At 33.1% G+C, this 15,645-nt stretch overlaps 2 protein-coding genes and 1 non-coding gene across 3 annotated transcripts; 1 reads left to right on the top strand and 2 right to left on the bottom strand.

The window, feature by feature from the left end:
* Nucleotides 1-2,981: 2,981 nt before the first annotated feature.
* On the top strand, nucleotides 2,982-6,800 carry LOC145639351 (oligopeptide transporter 4-like). The gene is made up of 6 exons (XM_081690577.1): nucleotides 2,982-3,449; nucleotides 4,444-4,541; nucleotides 4,653-5,228; nucleotides 5,377-5,629; nucleotides 5,829-6,011; nucleotides 6,189-6,800. Exons 1-6 carry the CDS (start codon nucleotides 2,988-2,990, stop codon nucleotides 6,798-6,800), a joined length of 2,184 nt encoding a protein of 727 aa, XP_081546703.1. The 5' UTR covers nucleotides 2,982-2,987.
* A 1,812-nt stretch (nucleotides 6,801-8,612) lies between these two features.
* On the bottom strand, nucleotides 8,613-8,685 carry TRNAR-CCU (transfer RNA arginine (anticodon CCU)). The gene has a single exon. It is a non-coding gene; the product is annotated as a tRNA-Arg (tRNA).
* Nucleotides 8,686-9,594: 909 nt separating this feature from the next.
* LOC145638277 (uncharacterized) lies at nucleotides 9,595-12,068 on the bottom strand. Its single transcript, XM_081689245.1, has 2 exons — nucleotides 11,933-12,068; nucleotides 9,595-11,533 (listed from the first exon to the last, which is right to left on the bottom strand). The coding sequence occupies exon 2, from the start codon at nucleotides 11,522-11,524 to the stop codon at nucleotides 9,710-9,712; it is 1,815 nt and encodes a 604-aa protein (XP_081545371.1). The 5' UTR covers nucleotides 11,525-11,533; nucleotides 11,933-12,068; the 3' UTR covers nucleotides 9,595-9,709.
* Between the last annotated feature and the right edge of the window lie 3,577 nt (nucleotides 12,069-15,645).

The following is a 15,645-nucleotide window of genomic DNA, read 5'->3' as shown; positions in this document are numbered from 1 at the left end:
TAAAATTAACATTTTGTCCAATCCTTAAGATTAATACAATTCTTTTATTCAAAAAAAAAAAAAGATTAATACAATTCTTGAAAATAGTCATAATTAACATAAATTATTTAACATCAAGTCAAAATACTACAAGCAACACCATTAGATTACAACAATTACTCCATGCGCTAAATACTACAAGCAACTGATCCCCGAATCCGGATTAGCCCAAAGGGTGAACCAGGTAGAACACCAAAAAAAAAAAAAGAACTTTGAGCAGGTTAAGACAACAACTTTTAACAGCACACAGGTGACTGCAAATACATGCTTGATTATAATTCGGTTTTCTATTTAGTTCGGATCCAACTAAAGTCAATTTGACCATTCCAAAAATCCGAATTTTTTAAAAAATATGTTTTTTTTGGTGTTTAGAGAGCCGTAAGGGCGGGGGTGAGAATCGATCCCGGAACCTCCTAGGATCGGGAGGGAGGCTCTAACCACTTTGAGCTATCCCTCCCGATCCTAGGAGCTCTAAAAAAGTATGTCTTAATACGGTAAAGGCATACAATAGGATTATTGGTGTTAGAATAGAACATGAAGACTAACTCCAATGAACATAAGAGCTACTTCATCCGTTCTTTTTTACTTGGTCCGCTTTGACTTTTACAGTATTGACTATCTCTCTTTTGACTGTCTTTTTTGCATAATGTGTGAGGGAAAACATATTCATGTTGGATTTTTTTGAATATGTCTCAATAAGAACTATCATATATAACTTTTATAATTTTTACTTATGGAGAATTAAAGTTATTGATAGCTAAAGTTTGCATTGGCAAGCATGAGAAAAGAAACAGGTCCAATGAAAAATAAAAAAGAAAGTATATAACAATAAGATGATGTTATATATGTTCATTGGTGTTTATATTCTTAAGTGTATACGTTCATAAGAGTTAATCTTCATGTTTTTTGAATTTACTTTCATTTCATTTCATGACTTCAAGTTCATCGTATGCACAATGAGCACCTTGTGTACGCTTCCACCATGCAATTATTCACAACCATTTAACATTGAATTCAATATTAAAATATTATGCTTTAATTTTTTTTTTATTTTTGACTTGACCTTAATTTAAACACTATCTAAGATACATGTATTAATAAAATTAATTTATTGGTTCCAAAATCTTGGTAACAAAGTTGTTGAGTAATTTTTTTTTTTTTTTTGGACACAATCAATTTAAACATTCACCAAAACTTTACAAATGAAACTATGAACACAAACACAATGTATGTGACAATGGTTTTGGCCTGCATCCGCAATTAAGTTACTTTTCAGTTTTTCACCATATTTTCTTATGCTCAAAATAAAAAATCACCTTGGTTAATAATAAGAATGTACATCCTCTCCAATATGGAATATGATCAGTATTTGCAATTTTCACCATATTTTCTTACAGCCAATTAATAGCTAGGTTTATTGCTGTCATTCTGTCAAAACATAATAACGCAATACCTATGCTTAGGTTTATTGAAACCGCTTAGGTTAAAATTATACTCCTATAGTCCTAATGTTAAGTTCCAATTCAAGCATTATAATGTAGATGAATTCTTTTTAATTTAGTATTTGTTGTAAAAACAAAAGACATGATTTCATATTGATATGGTTAATTTGTACAAATTTTTGCTACTACATATCATAATACAAAATATTCTCAGTGTGCAATTACTTTTAACCATATTTTCATATGTTTAAAATAAAAATCACAAAAAAAAAAAAAAGAACTACAATCATATAACTATAACTAATATATAAAGATAAACTTTTAGCCAGACGACGGGTAGTGACACTTGGCGTTCCAACTTTTCGCCAAGTGTCGTGCCAGGATAGAGTTATATAGAATTCAATTTGTAGGATAAAAAAGTTAGTTTAGAATTTTATTTCAATCAAATTTGGATAGAATTTTAGGATAAAATTGTTAATTTAGAGTTTTATTTTTGATAAAGTACCAATATTTTTATCATAGAATTTTATTTTTTTTAATAAAGTACAAATTGAATTATAATTTTATTGAAAAAATAATTTGATTATAACTCTAAAAAATTATCATATAAATTTATTTTTTGTATCATAATATTTTTCTGGAGCGAAGGAATTAGTTCAAAATATACTACATCCATTGTTTATAATATATTCTAATCAATTAAAATAATATACTTCATAATCTAATATAATTTTATTACTGTGTGTAGACCTGTAAATCAGGTCGGGTTATCTGTCATTTTAGGCAGGATCATTATTTCAAGTTACAGGTCAAGAAATATTTTTCACCAATATTATTATTATTAGTCATTACATGTCTACAAGTTTAAATCGTCACAAAAACACATCAATTCCTAACTAATTTTGTATCAATAATATGTTTTAAAATTTGACATATAGATTAAAATATATCTTAAAATTCAATAAATAACCCGGGCATCGCACGGGCAAAAAATTAGTAAGTATATAATAGGAATATTTGTGTCAAAAAAAAAAAAAAAAAGTATATATATAATAGGAATATAACAGTAAATACTAAATATCATCAATGTGGAATATGGATATGTGATCAATTTTAGCTGTTTCTTATTAAAAAGTCAAATCCCAAGTTGTTTTTGGCTAAAAGCCTAAAAACAATAGATAAAATTAAATCTTCTAAAAAAAAGATTCTGTATGATTCTATCTTCAACCAAAAAAAGGACTAGATCCATTTTTAGTACATTGTAACTACATGATCCTCCTTATGAATATTATCATACAACAAATCCCTATTTTTCCTTAAAAAGAATAAAACGAAATAAAAAAAATAAAAAAAATCCTCCTACTCTCAAAACTACGGTGTATATAATTCCACCCAAAACAAAAGTTCTGAAACCCTAGCAAAAATACACATTACCAGTGTCAAACCAAAAAAAGTTCAAACCAACGTTACAAAAAAAAAAAAAAAATTAAAAAAAACTGTACAACAATGGTGGAAACCGAAAACATAGAAGAAAATTCACCAATAGAAGAAGTTAGATTAACAGTATCAAACACAGACGATCCCACATTACCAGTATGGACCTTCAGAATGTGGTTTCTAGGAATAATTTCATGTGTATTACTCTCATTCTTGAATACATATTTCAGTTATCAAGACCAACCATTGGTGATCACTATGATAACCATTCAGGTTGCGACGCTGCCTATAGGAAGGTTAATGGAGCGTACGATTACGACTCGAAAGTTTAAGTTGGGAGGATGGGAGTTTTCGTTTAACCCTGGACCGTTTAATATGAAGGAACATGTTTTGATTTCTATGTTTGCTAATGCTGGTTCTGCTTTTGGGAGTGGTACTGCTTATGCTGTTGGTATTGTTGATATTATTAAGGTGTTTTATATGAGGAAGATTACTTTTTTGGCTAGTTGGATCCTTATTATCACTACTCAGGTTAGTTTTTACTTTTTTTTTTTTATTTAATTACCGGAATATGATCTTGTTTTCTTTTTTTTTTTTTTTCTTGCTAATGATAGGTTTAAATAATTTTTTGTTTTGATTATTAATAAATTGTTGAAATTTTAAAGAATTAATTTACAATTCTAAATTGATTGTGTTTGTTCATGATTTTACAGATTCCTTGTCAAAATCGATTTTCTTTACTAGAGGAGACTTATCTTCATCAATTACAATTGTTTTTTTTTTAAGTGGATGTTACGTTCGAGTATCTAAATATTATTGGCATTGTTTTTTTTTTTTTTTGTTGTTCCATCCGGTTCACCATTTGGGCTAATCCGGATTCGGGGATCAGTTCTGGGTGGTTAGGTTCCAGTCCCCTCCCGATTGTTGTTGCGGGGGATCGAACACGGGTCCTCCCTACCAAGTGTAGTCTCAATCACCACTACACCAACAACCAATTGGTATATTATTGGCATTGTGAATAGGGCATATCAGTAAGATTTATATATTTAGGTGTATAAAATATCTTTTGAGGACAAATAAACAACATTATTGATTTTTTTTTTTTTTTTTTTAATGAAACAACACTATAGACACCTTGGCTTTTATGTAGATTTAAATTTTACTATGGAGTAATTTCATGAATTATTAACTATGATATTATATAATGAAGTCCCACACACCATGTATCTCTAGTCCCTTTTCAATTTTTTTTTAAGGACATCTATTGGAATTTGTAACTAGATAAACTTTACCTTTAAGTTTCATAGAGGATTTATAGTTAATCATATGGTGAAAAGCATAAAATGATAATTCTTAACAAAAACTTTGATATATACCATGCATTATATCTAAGTAATTAGTAATTTCATTTAGCTTATTAGTTAAAGAACCAAATAAAAGATCTTTGTACATACAGGTAATTATGTATGTAGTGATCATATGTGATATGTCAGAAAAAATAATAATGTTTTATGTATCAATGCAGGTACTTGGTTATGGTTGGGCTGGAATACTAAGAAAGTATGTGGTTGATCCTGCTGAAATGTGGTGGCCTGGTAGTCTTGTTCAAGTTTCACTTTTCCGGTAAGCATTATTTAGGTCTCCTAAGCTAGTACTCCGTGTTGAATCCTCGACACTTCGATTATTCATTTTGGAATTTTGGAATGAACTCACATTTGATTTGGTATGTTACAGGGCACTACACGATAAGCAAGACAGTAAATCAGATAAAAGCCTGACAAGAAGCCAATTCTTTGCAATAGCACTAATATGCGCCTTTAGCTGGCAATTAGTCCCTGGTTACCTCTTCCCAACAATATCAAATCTTGCAATTATATGCTTGGCCTTCCCAAAATCTGTCGTAGCTCACCAGATTGGTTCAGGAAATAAAGGACTTGGAATTGGAGCGTTTGCTTTTGACTGGAACGTCGTAGCTGCTTTCAATGGCAGCCCTCTAGTCACTCCATTTTTCGCTATAGTTAACATAGCTGCAGGCTATGCTTTGATCATGTACTTTATTATACCAATTGCATACTGGGGGTTTAATCTGTATAATGCGAAGACTTTTCCCTTCTTTTCTTCACATTTGTTTACTGCTGCTGGGACGAGGTATGATGTTAGAGCCATTGTGAATAACAAGTTTGAACTTGATTTGGGTGCGTACGCTAAGTATGGACGAGTAAACTTGAGTATGTTCTTCGCGCTTACTTATGGCCTTGGGTTTGCTGCTGTTGTGGCTACTCTTACTCATGTTGCCCTGTTCAATGGCAAGTAAGTATTCTTTACAAGTCTACCTTAGTTTTTGGAAATTAACCTCAAATGAGTGTAAAGTGTATTATGCTTTGGTGCACTTTGCATGACAAACTGATTTTTGCTGATTAAAAGTTCGACTCAAAGTAGTTATGATTATTTTATGCAGGGACATATATAAGCAATTCAGAGCATCATCAAGCCGTAAGGAAGATATACACACCAAGTTGATGAAGAGATACAAGGACATTCCTAATTGGTGGTTTTACATTCTGCTAGTAGCATCATTTGCTCTTTCTTTGGTGCTTTGCATTTTCATGAAAGATCAAATCCAAATGCCATGGTGGGCACTCATTTTTGCTTCAGGCCTTGCCTTTTTGTTCACCCTTCCTGTCAGTGTTATTACCGCGACTACTAATCAGGTGAGCACTTCCTTCTAAACCTTTGTACTGATTGCACCCCTCCTTATCTTTCAATGTGACCATCTGGTATTGAGGTGACTAGTTATACTATTGAAGGGCGGGCAATTGGTATTTGGTGGCGCATGTCTCAACCATATGGACGACGAGATTCTAATAACAACTAGTACTGATAGGAATTTTTTGTTGTTCCCACATGCAGACACCAGGGCTTAACATCATCACAGAGTATCTAATGGGTTTGATTCTACCAGGAAGACCTATAGCTAATGTCTGCTTCAAAACATATGGTTATATGAGTATGGCACAAGCTGTATCCTTCCTTAATGATTTCAAGCTCGGCCATTACATGAAGGTCCCTCCGCGATCAATGTTCTTGGTTCAGGTACGTATTGATTACTATACTATTATATGTCCTATATAATTTTTTTTTATCTGGCTTAAGCACAATATCTGATCAAAAATCTTAGCTTTACTTTATACTATTTCACTTTTAATCTCCTCTGAAACATGCTTCTTTTACCCTATGACTAATCTAATAGGTCTATTTTGTACACCATAGTTCATTGGAACTATTATTGCAGGAACAGTCAATTTATTAGCAGCATGGTATTTCTTAAACACAGTCCCCCACATATGCCAAGACCAGCTCCTACCTCCAGGTAGCACTTGGACATGTCCAAACGACAATGTATTCTTCGATGCATCAGTCATTTGGGGCTTACTCGGACCAAGAAGGATGTTTGGATCCTTGGGGACTTACTCGTCCATAAATTGGTTCTTCTTAGTGGGAATTGTAGGTCCTCTTCTTATATGGTTGTTACACAAAGCATTCCCTCAACATAAGTGGATCCCGCTCATCAACTTGCCTGTGCTCCTTGGTTCAACAGGCAACATGCCCCCCGCCTCAGCCATCAACTTCACCACTTGGATATTTATCGGGTTCATCTTCAACTACGTTGTGTTGCGTTACAGGAAGAAGTGGTGGCAGAAGTACAACTATATTCTCTCCGCGGCCTTGGATGCAGGGGTGGCCTTCATGACTGTTCTCCTTTACTTTGCCCTTGGAAAGGTTGGAGGCATTTCTTGGTGGGGTTCTGGGTCTGAATATTGTGACCTTGCTAGTTGCCCTACTGCTAAAGGGGTAGTTTCTGATGGTTGCCCTGTATTTTGATGTGTAAGTTTGGAGAATTCATATTAGGACTGTTACTTGCCCCACATTGTTATCTTGTGTAGGTACTTATAAATTAACAAAGATTATTTTTATATGAAGATTTCTTTATGATTCTTCCATCTATCATTCATCACTTAAGTTGTATAAATAATCACTTATAGTCTGACATTAATATTGTGTTATAGAAAGTTCTGCTATAAATCTATAATTCTGTTATGCTTGCAGATAACCCAAAAAACTTGTGCACCCGCTGCAAATTTTTTGCAGTATAATCAGTTCACACTAAACCTGTCAAAAACTTAAATGTCTATCATATTATTCCTCAAAAATTCTCTTCCTATTAAGGATTGTGAGAGGGTTTCACCAATGTGTGATGCTAATGTCATACTATAAGCTTGTTAAGAGCTCGTTTGCAATGTATGATTTGCAATAATTTGGTTTCGATTTTTCTAATCTCAATAGTCAATAGTGCTTGTTAGGAGCTATAAACATGAATTCTCGAAGTTCACCAAACATATCTATTCCTTTAATCAATTAGATACAGCACATAGACGACATAGGAGTCACTCATGCATAAAAAGTACAGCAATGACAAAATCACATCTTCAATAAATAAATGCCCTGTATAATTAACACTTGTATATCACTATATTGTATGCTTTCTATACAATTATAGATGACAATAATAGCAATAATCATAGATTATTTAGTGCCCCAATTTGTTTATAACCTGAAGATACAGCATATCTGGAAGAAAACCCATGATCATAATCATCTTGATTATCATATTCAACTACACCCTCATTAAAGTTTTGGGCATAGCTTAATGCATCATACCTGAAATCATCATGAAATAAGGCCTTCTTTGGTTGAGGAATACAAACATTAGTTGCTGCTACTGCATTACTGCAGCTTTTACTAGTCTGCTTTATGTAATTCTTACCTTTCTTCCAAATATATTTGATTGGAACATTTGGAAGCTTCATCTTCAAGCAGCCCCCACATCCAAATCTTTTCCCTCCCCCTTCAATGTCTTCTCTGATAGGATATGTTGATGAATCCCCCTCCATTTTCGCGTTATCTGTTTCGTGTAATTTATCAATTGTGACAGCAATTAATGAAGAAAAAAATATTTTGTTGAATTACATGAAGGAAAGAAGAGTAAAGAAAAACAAAGAGGGAATGTATTATTATTTGTTATAATTATGATGAAATTAAATTGTGGGGACTGAAGATCAGCATCACTCTTTCAGGATTTTGATTGTGTGGTAGAGGAAATGATTAGCTGTTGTCATGGTTGATCATACGTAGTATTATAATAAGTATTATTGTAGATATTAATTTATGTTTGTTGAAAAATAATTAAGGGAATACAACATTTGAAGGATGGAAGTTGGTCTTTCTGGTATTTTGTTGCCAAAGATACTTTTTTTGAATGGCATTGCTTGTGTTTATAGGATGGAAGTTGGTCTTTCTGATATTTTGTTGCCAAAGATACTTTTTTGGATGGCATTGCTTGTGTTTATATGGATTGGGTAGAGAACCATAACCCTTGCTCAAGTGGCCTGGTGAGGTTGACAGTCCATTTCTACTATATACAATCAGTAGTACTTTGTACCCGTACAGGCGTAGTGCGTACATGGTTACTATACAATCAGCAGTATTATAGTATTGTACTCGTACATTGTTATGAAAAAAAATACAAATACGAGTCGCAAAACAAACATCTATCAGTTGCCAGTCCTGCACCAGGGTAAAATAACATGGAATGGCCTAATGGAGCACAGGCGCACAGCAAAATTTAATCAAAAACGCGCCAGGTAGGGATCGAACCTACGACTTTCTGCTTAGGAAACAGATGCTCTATCCGCTGAGCTACAGGCGCCCTAATGCAGTTGATGTAATAAGTAAATAAACATTCATTCATCTCAAATTACAAATTACAAATTACACTCGCTCAAGTCATTCTTTTTAAGCTGTATGCCTGTATTCTCTACATATATACTTCGTATACAGTATGTATAAAATGATCATGTTAAAAAAATTTCCACCAAGGTTTTTCTAGTGTTTTCTTTTTTTGACATACAAATATAATTATGATAACATGACTAGTTAAATTATATTGCTAATTCCGGAAACAAACAGACTAGGTGCCGATTTGGTGTCTTGGTCCATATCAATGTGTTACAACTTACAGACTACCCTAATCATGTAGAAACTAAAAAGTGGAGTATAGTTTAAATATATTTGAGCTTATCATAAGAGTTTGAAGAAGGGACAAGCAATTTGATGTGATACTCTGCTATAAGCTACTCCGTACAACTCTACAAGACTACCATTATGAAGTATATGTTCCATTTGACGTTGCTGGAAGCATGATTTCAACTTCTAAAATATTACTGTACTTGTACTACATGCCTATAATAAGAGCATCAAAGAGGCTTCTTAAAGCTAACCTAATCAGATTACAATGTCCCTTGATACGTAATCAATAGAACATACAGTTCCCTGTTTCTTTTATCCCTTTTGAAGTTCTCTCTTATAAGCAATAAAATGAATAAATTTACAATACACAGTATGAATCTTCATCGAGTCCCCATGTTAAGGGTAGCTCTTAAACAATATACTTAAAGAACTAATCACGAGTTTTTACAAGAAAGAGGGAGATAAAGAAATCAACTCAAAACTATTTGGATTATACAAGTGCAAGGTATCCTGGTGAAATAAACTATATGAGCAAAAGCTTACATAAGAGTATAAGACATGATATTGAACTCTGCAGGACTCAAGAACACAAACAAAATTGAATCCTGACATCACTAACTACAGAGAGGCAGGGTAAGCAATTATAGAACTACGATAGTTTGTGAGCAAAAAGCAGGAACATTAACTCACTAGCCTCTGTTGATCTACATCTTTACAGCTACCTGTTCAGCTGAACTTTTCTTCACAAACCCTCTAGCACACAACTCATTCAGTAACTCCAAAGCCTCCTCAGTTAGACCTTCATATGCAATACCTTCAACGAGAATGGTGTACGTAGCTTCAGTAGGTTTGCAACCTTTTGATATCATATAAGACAAGAAGTCAATAGCACGAGCAGTATCTCGAGCTTTGCAAAGTCCCAACATGATAGAGTTATAGGTAATTGCATTAGGTTGGATTCCTATCCTTTCTATTTCATGGAAGAATCTAATTGCTTCTTCAACATTTCCCTCTCTGCTAAGCCCTGAAACAACTGAAGAATAAGTTATTATATCAGGTCGCAACCTCTTCTTCTGCATCTCATCCAGAAGCTTTATGGCATGTTCTGTCTTTCCTGACTTAGAGAGCCCGTCAATTACTGTGTTGTAGGTAATCAGAACTGGTGAGCAACCCTTGCTACTTAACTGATTCAGTAGTTCCAAAGCAACCTCAACATTCCCATCTTTGCATAAAGCTGTAAGGAGAGTGTTGTAGGTCACAATATCAGGATAACATCCTCGAGAGACCATTATACCAAGATATTCAAGCGCCCTATCCATTTTCTTTTCTTTGCAAAATGCATGGAGTAAAGGGTTGTAACTCAAGGAGTTAGGGGTGCAGCCGTGTTTTGGCATTTTATTTAACATATCAATTGCCCGGCCCAACAGCCCCTTCCTACACAAGAAATTGATGAGTATATTAAAGGTAACAACACTAGGAGAACAGCCCTTCTGAAGCATGTCAGACAATAACTTCTCGGCATCCATCCACCTTCCAGTGCTACACATGCTTCTTAAGATAATATTGTGGGTTATTACATTTGGTTGGCAACCAAGTGATCGCATGCTATTCAAAAAATCAATTGCCTCATCCAATCTCCCTTCCTTGCAAATCCCATTTATAAGAACATTATAGGTGACCACATCAGGCTTACAACCTTTGCTCCTCATTTCATCAAGAAGTTTCATTGCTTGGCCAACCCCACTTTCCTTACAAGTTGCTTCGATCAATATAGTATATGTGATCACATCTGGGTAACATTCCCTTTCCATCTGTCTATCAAGAACCTTCATAGCCTGTTTTAATTTCCCACTATCACACAAACTACGCAAGATGGTGTTATAGGTCACAACATCCGGAGCAACACTCATACGGTCAAGAAGCCTTAATGCATTATCCATCTCCCCAGCTCTACAATACCCACTAATCAAAACATTATAAGTAATCACATCAGGTACAGCTCCAGATTCCTCAAGAATCTCCAAAACCCTAGTGGCCTTCCTAGTTTTACCAACCCTACAAAACCCGCGAATCAAACTAGTACATGGTATAATATCAGGGATATCACCCCGATAAACCATACTTTCAAGATTCTTAAAGGCTTCCTCAAGCTCCCCGTTCCTAACCAAACGGCGAAGATGATTATTGCTCTCATATTCATCATAAGTTGGACCAGAAGAGCCCAAAGATGAATTGTCATCCTCAAACCGCCCACGAGAGTTCCTCTCGCTGTGGAAAACCTTACCATTGATAGCCATAGGTTCATTCTTAGAAACAGCACAAACCAACTTTCTCTTCTGTTTGCTATACACCCTATTATCCTTCTTCAACTCAGGAATATCAACTGATAATTCAACATACCTTATCTTATACGCTAAAAATACCTTTTCACAGACCCGCCCCTGAGCCAGGGCGGCAGGCGGGGCGGCCGCCCTGGACCCAGAGAGAGAAATTCCATTTTCATAGTTCCGTCCTAACATTCAAGGGTTCTGCAATACATTAACAACCAAATTTGACTCAATTTTCAAATTAAATTCTTCTCACTTAAGAACTACTAATATCAAAATCTAACAACAAAATTTCTCATTATAATTTTTCAGAAATTACAACTAATAGTTCAAATGTTCAATAGTTCACCTAAGAAACACCTTACAAGTTACAATGATAATCTATCAGTGAAATTTCTGGTCATTATCTATAATTCAATAATTCACCTAAAAAGAACCTTAAAATGACTATAATTTATCAGAAAAATTTCTGGGTTTTACCAGTAATTATAACCAATAATTCAATAATAAACCTTAGAAGAACCCTAAATTGACAATTAAATTAACGATTAACACTAGCTTGTGAAACTAATAGTCGATGAATTTATAAACATATTTTACCTTAAAAGCTGCTTCAGTGGAGGGGAGAGCTCACAAGCCGCTTCAACGGAGTTCAGAGTAAGCTTCAATGGAAGAGAGAGGGAAAGAAGGGTACACGTGTATAAGCTCCAATATCCGTTTAATTCATTGGCAACGTATACTCCGTCTTTAAACAATTAGGGCTGTTCGTTAATGGGTACCCACTTTTGTTTGGGCTTTCTAGTCTAGTTTGTATCTATTAAACCTTACAACCCATTTTCTTGTATCTATACTCTATAGATCGGGTGAAATTAAATTGTATTCCTAGCTAAGAGCTCAAGACTATTCTCTTGAAATAAGGTCAAATGAGGACAATTTACCAAAATATGGTCAATCTGAAACTTATTTACCATTTTGCTTTGGAACTAAACTTATTTACAAAATTGTTGTTCACTTAGGATCGGGAAACTTTGATAATGAGGTAGCGGATTTAGTACATAATAAACTGCTATCTGAAGTAGCAGTTTATCTTTTTAAAAATTAAATAGACCCAGACGTATTTCCTATCCTACATGGATAGTAATTTTGTAAATAGGTTTAGTACCGACACAAAACGGTAAATAAGTTTCAAATTAACCATAGTTTCGTAAATTGTCCATCAAATGATATGTATGATTATATGGTGTATCCAATAGTATTTTTTGCTCATTTTATACCTAGATTAAACGAGCAATAATCATCTACTCAAGTTCATAATCAATTGTGTGTTGTACATTATTTTTTTCTTTTGTCTGAATTACATGTTCAATTTATAATCACAAAACCCCTTTAATGGGTGTGACTTATGCACATTTAACAATATTTGAATATAACAAGTGTGCGTCACTGGCGATGCTCCAATATACTATTTTTGAACACTTGTAATTAGATAGATAAGAATTTTTTCCTTATTCCTTATTATTTGTATTTATAATAGCTTTTCTTAAAACCTTTGAATAAATTACTTATTGATAAACTATTGGCTAATTATATAAACATGTGCTTCGTATATGGTTTTTAATATAATGAAAACAAAGACATAATTATTATCAAAATAATAAAATAACTAAAATTATTTTATAAAAATGTTTGATTTTTCTTGTATTGGTTACTTCGATGAGTATTAGCAAATAACATAAACGATTTTTTAAAAAAATGCAACAATTAATTGTTCAGTACTGCAATCCATATATACAATTATGGGTTAAGTAAAAAAAAACAAGATTAATCATTAGATGATATGATAAGACTTCTAATGCATATTGTAGTGTTTTTGAGTTCAAATCTCATGATTAAACTTTTTAATTTATTTCATCTCTCATTTGAAAGGTGACTTAGTGACATGTTTTTAAATAGATAAAATAAATTATATATACAGATTTCAACAAATACTACCTCTGTTTTAAAAATATTTACACCATTTTGGCTTTACTAAGCTAAATTACTTTCTTAGTCAAAAGCAAACCTAATGTTTACTGAGTAATATAGTTTGAGATCTCATGATAGTACATCTTTTGTGATTAATCCAACAACTAGGTGAAACCCCGTGTAATGCACGGATATTGACTAATTATAATAAAAATATAATTAGATATTAAAAAACTAAATCGATTGATCAGTATTAAACCGTATGAAATACAGTTCGTATTAAAACAATAAAAACATGATAGAGAAAATATTTAAATATGTGACAATTATAATGTGCAAGTTGATATTTTAGAAAGTTTACTTTAGATTTTATATAAAATAAAAGTCATAATCAAAATGCAATCCTTTTTTTTAATGTACTAATATTTTTTTTTTAGAAAGTAATTTTGGCGGGAATTTTTTTAATAACACATTGACAAGTGTCCTCCTAGATTCGCTTTTAGTAGTATGTAATTGATGATTGATTGATTAGCTATTAGTAACATTTATATAAATATATGTGTATAAAAGATAAAATCAAAGTTAATAATTTGTTTCCCAAAATATAAAAAAGGTTAATATGTAAGTGCGGAATTGTCCCAATTTGATCAAAACTAATTTTTAGGAAATTAATAGAGTGAAATAAAGTAAAATAGTATACGAGTAAGATAAGTTGTAGAATTAATAAATATATGCTACAGTATACAATATTCACATAAAATTACACACTTTAATTACAACTCGTAATAAAATAAATCGGATAAGAGAGAAAGTGGGTCACTTATAATTAAAGATGGGCATTGTGCCGTGCCGGACCGTCATGGACCTGCCTAGGTGGGGCTCGTGCCGGGCCGGGCCAAGTTTTGGCACACCCCGGCCCACGGCACGGCACAACCCACGTGCCTGGCGGGTCGTACCGTGTCGGGCTAAGTGCCAACCTTTTTTTTAAATATATATATTAAAAAAAATCGATATATAATTATTTTTTTGAACAACTTAAGTTTATATAAATAATTTTATTAATTTAGAAAAAAACAATAATGCATTGTTAATAATAATCATAATACTAAATATGTGCCTGGCATGTCGACCCACGGGCTGACGCCGTGCCCGTGCCAATTTTTTTAGAATTTTGTTTATGGCACGGCCCACGCCCCACAAGTGGGCCGCTGTGCCGTGCCGTGCCGGCATGCCGCTCACATGCCGGCAAGACCCATGGCCATCTTTACTTATAATGTACCGATTTATAATAAGAGAGTATTTTATTTTGTGTGGAGAAGTGATTTTGTTACATAGAGTATGTTTTCTATGCTCCTTAATTAGACAAACTTTTAAATAAATCGGATGACAATAAATATTGTACATCCGTTATAAAGTTACCCTAAAATGAGCAAAAATTACTTTAACTGAATAAAAATTACAATTAAAGTACTTATGCTTTATTGATAAAAGTTATTCAAAAAATTGTAAAAGTGACCAATCAAATGTATACAAAAGTTACTCTTTGACATAAAGGTGTGTGAAATCAATTATGAATGTCTCAAGATCAATTTTCTTTTATGTATGCTATAGGAAAATTTTAGGAAAAAAACCTCCATTACCGGAATACGGCTAATTGAAATACCATAGGCGGAACAAAAACAGTGTATAACTGTATTCCAAAAGAAAGTGTAGAACACTACCTGTCTACCTCGAAAACGATTCTCAATGAAAAAAGAATAAAAAGAGATTAGCAATCCACTTGACAAGCTAAAATATTCCACCACACGTCGGCAGTAGAGATAATTGGCTAAACTAATTGTTGAATCTTGGGTTAACCAATATCTAATTAGTCAATCATAGGTTTCTTCCCCCACTTTTTTCTTCTGCACCATTCCATAATTATTAGTGTCACACACTTGACATACGACCTCCCTAAAAGAAGCATCTTGATTACCCTAATATAAAATTCTATAATCAACCAAAAATATCTCTTAATGAGTGATATAAATATCTTCTACTATAGAAGTATAGACTAGTGATTATATTAGTACAGTCGTCGTACTTAATTCACTAAACGAGAACACGTGCCGCTTAAGACGTCGGCAAGGGTACAAATTGTCATCTAATGTCATTTAATAAAGATTAAAAATAGTTTTACAGTTGTATAATTTTCTCTGTCTCTAAAAGCTTGTCCCATTATTCTTGTAAATTACTTTTCAAACTGATCATTTCAATTAACAAAATCTTCACAATTTATCTTTATATTTATTTAGAGTTTATCTATCTAGTCGATACAATTTTTAAAAAAGTAAAAATCGAAGACATAC

Source organism: Chenopodium album, chromosome 7 (genome assembly GCF_948465745.1).
Source record: "Chenopodium album chromosome 7, dcCheAlbu1.1, whole genome shotgun sequence".
NCBI lineage: Eukaryota > Viridiplantae > Streptophyta > Magnoliopsida > Caryophyllales > Amaranthaceae > Chenopodium > Chenopodium album.
Note: the sequence above shows the minus strand (reverse complement) of the source record. Positions and strands in the feature narration are given on the sequence as shown.